We start from the raw sequence: 3,574 nt of genomic DNA, 5'->3' as shown, positions 1-3,574 counted from the left end.
GGGATTTTGCAAACCTTATTGGTGAAGAAAATCCTTTTCTCAAATTTTGTATGGACCCAAGAGTTGCAAGTAATATTAATTTTGCCACGAGGGGATCCATCAATTACTATATTCTTCACATACATTTCCTTGTGCTCATTTTCTACTAAAATTGCACCAACGTCCCCAAAGTCTTCAGGAAATACAAAATTTGCTTCATATTGTGTCTCACCATCCACATCTCGTCCACGATTTGCAAATATCCTAATACTTGGCTTATCAATTCCAGTCTCTTTTAAAAAAACATAGAGAGAGAACAAAATAATCAAAAAAAAAATTATATTTAAATAAAATTGAAGAAATAAGAGGGAGAAATTAGCATAAAAGAGAAAAATACTTGAACAATAATAAAGTAAGGTACATTAGCATAAAAGAGATATTAAAAGCATAGACAAATTCTCTAAATCTGATTCCTTGCAATCAAATATTGTACAATTCATTCATTATGGCTCGATTTTAATTATTTTAAAAAAAATAACAAAGACTTCCATTGATCTGACGTACCCCTCAATTTACTAATTTTTTAAAGTTGTGTCTCATAATTAGCCAATTGAGGCAATAATCATTGTAAAACTCACTCATTCGCCTATTGAGCCTACTATTAGTGCTACATGCCATACTTAATAATAATTAATAAAAAAAATTAGTATACCAATTAACCCTAATATAGACCTCTGTATAATAATATTTATTATAATGATCAAGTTTTGTGTGAAGTTGATATTAGTATATTTTCTTTACTAATATTTTATTATGACGACTAGAAAATATTCAAACAGACAACATCATTATCAAGAGCAAATACTTTCAAGGGAAAAGGGTCTGATATATATATCCCTCAATTTTATCATTTAGAGTTGATATACCTCTCGTTATGAAAGTAGTTCATATATACCCCTATTATTATACAAATGACTCACATATACCTCTTTCCTCTAACGGAAGTGAAAAAATTAATTTAAATTTAATTTTTTAATTATTTTTTTAAAAAAAATAATCCCATGTGGGGTACATTTAATCCTCCTCACACATATTTTTTTTAAATATTTTTGTTCCAATGGCTAATTTAAATTTATTATTTTGATGGTCAAATTTATTTATGTTTCACTATTTTTCTTGTAAAATTTATTATAGATGACCCAAATTTTTTTCAAATGCAAAAACTAAAAAACAATATAGCCGAAATAAATAGTTTTAAATTATGATATAGCCACAAAAAATTACTTTTTTCTTTACACTAAGGAATGATAGAAAAAAATAAAATAAGAATAAGAAACTCAAATAATAATAATCAAAGAAGTCAAAAAATAATTTATGTATGAAAAAGATTAAAATATACCTTGAACTTTGCTAGAAGGTCATATATACCCCTACATGAATCTTTTTTAAAATTAAAAGTCAAAAATATAAATTTAAAATTATTTTTTTCACTTCCGTTAAATGAAGGGTTTATGTGAGCTCATTTTTTAACAGTAGGGGTATATGTGACCCGTTTGTGTAACAGTAATGGTATATATGAGTCACTTTCATAACGAGTGGCATATCAACTCCAAATGACAAAGTTGAGGAATAAATATTTAAGTTATTATTAAGTTAAAGTTTAAATTATTTTCAATTTTTAAAAAGCTGGCAAAGTACTATATTCACTTTTTCTTTACAGTACAATAAATTTTCTTGACTCCCGACACTATGTGGCAGTTAGAATTTCGTTTAAGAAATGTAAAAATATAAAGAAATAAAATTGTATAAAAGTTAATGAATGTCAATATAATATATATATATATATATATATATATATATATATACATAAAATAAATATTTTCATTCCAGTTGTAATTTTTTGACGAAGGATGTCGGTCAACACCTCTTAAGTGGCTCCGCCACAGAGTACACTTATCGTGGAATAAATATTTAAGACGCAAGTTTATAATTCAATTTTTTCTTTTCTAAATTTCATATTCAATTAAACAAGCTCACATTATCGTAATATAATTTATTTTCCATTCAAACAACTCTTTGTGATAAAAGAAAATTCTTTTTGGTTATATTAGTATGCATCAAATAAAATAACATATCTATATGTTTCAAAATATTTAATTTTAAATTTACTAAAAGAAATTAGCCAAAGAAAACTTTTGTTTCAAAACAACAAATATTGCGTCCCTAATCTTAATAATAACTAGTAATGCATTTATCAAAAAAATTATTAGCTACGAGTTATATATATTTTGCCACAAATTATGGACGACTTGTGTAGCTTATTCTTATTCTTTGTTGTGTTTTGTCAGCACATACTATTATGGCATGCTTAAAATTACATGTTGGTAAAATCTTTTTTTTTTAAAAGAAAAAACAAAACTTTGTATTCCATCCAATATGTTCATATATGTGCAGACTCAAATTTAGACATAATACATAAACAAACATTCAAAGTGAACCGTAGTTGGCTGGCAAGTAAGCCCCTCCAACACTTCAACTTGGTCGACTCATGACAATCAAATACTTCAACTCATCCTCACTATATCTCGTAGACACTCAACGCTGACGTGACACATAATTTTTTAAAGTGTATATATGATCATTTTGTTAGAAGTTGATGTATATATTCAACTAACATAGTGGAGGCAAGTCAAGGTATTTCTACATATGCATCCCCAAAGTTAAAGTGCTTACTTGCCACCTGAGATCATATTTAAGTATTTGTTTATGTATTATGCGATTAATTTATTAATGAGTAAATGAATACTTACTAGGATCAAGTTCAGCAGCAACAATCCACAATAAGAGTGATTTACCAAGCAAATCATCAAGTCCTCTTGATAAACCCAAATTAGTTCCTCCAACTGACTTTTGAACTTTCACCACTACTTTAACACCCATGGATTTTTTTGTGGAACTTAGGACAGCTTTAGTGCTATTTGCAGCATTATAATGAACAATAAAATTATTCTTCTTCTGATTTTTCCTAGGATTTTTATTACTTAAAATGTTGATAGGAAAAAAGACTAAGATTTCTCTTGAAAAAATGAATGGCTTAGTACTCCATGGAATTAGAGATTTTGTAGATTGTTGAAGATGAGACTTCAACATTTTTTTCTCTCTTCTTTGGCTCAAGAAGATATATGGTTTGGTTTGTATTATGGTCTCTAAGGAGTTCTCTTTATATAGATGATGAAGTTTTGCTTAGGGAACTTTGGTTGTTGTTGTTTTGGTTGTATTTGGCTTGTAAAACACTAGAATGGATATTACAATAGGTTTCCTAACAACGATGTCAAATGGACGGGTAGGAGTTAAATAATTGAACAGGTTAAAATAGCTTGAGTTAATAAATGGAAAAACTATTTAATTACATACATATTTGTACTATATTTACTAATTCTTCTTATAGTTTAAAATAATTACATATTATTTCATTGATTAATAATTTTATATCAAATTTTAAGTCAGATACACCTAAATACATATATTTTTATTACTGAATACAGAGCGAGAGAGTAGGGAGGTGAGCGGAATAGGAGGGACGCAAGCAAGAGAA

General features: G+C 27.5%; 1 protein-coding gene across 1 annotated transcript in view; it reads right to left on the bottom strand.

Moving 5' to 3' along the window:
* The window catches only part of LOC125868970 (linoleate 13S-lipoxygenase 2-1, chloroplastic-like), a 10,240-nt gene extending 7,005 nt beyond the window's left edge, over positions 1 to 3,235 (bottom strand). Inside the window, exons 1-2 of the mRNA XM_049549526.1 lie at positions 2,790 to 3,235; positions 4 to 271 (exon numbers count right to left, since the gene is read on the bottom strand). Coding sequence (XP_049405483.1) covers positions 4 to 271; positions 2,790 to 3,129 — 608 coding nt within the window. The 5' untranslated portion in view covers positions 3,130 to 3,235. The remainder of the gene's footprint in view (positions 1 to 3; positions 272 to 2,789) is intronic.
* Positions 3,236 to 3,574: the final 339 nt, after the last annotated feature.

The sequence above is a fragment of the Solanum stenotomum genome, chromosome 6 (assembly GCF_019186545.1).
Source record: "Solanum stenotomum isolate F172 chromosome 6, ASM1918654v1, whole genome shotgun sequence".
NCBI classification, from domain to species: Eukaryota; Viridiplantae; Streptophyta; class Magnoliopsida; order Solanales; family Solanaceae; genus Solanum; species Solanum stenotomum.
This window is presented reverse-complemented; position numbering and strand designations above follow the sequence as displayed.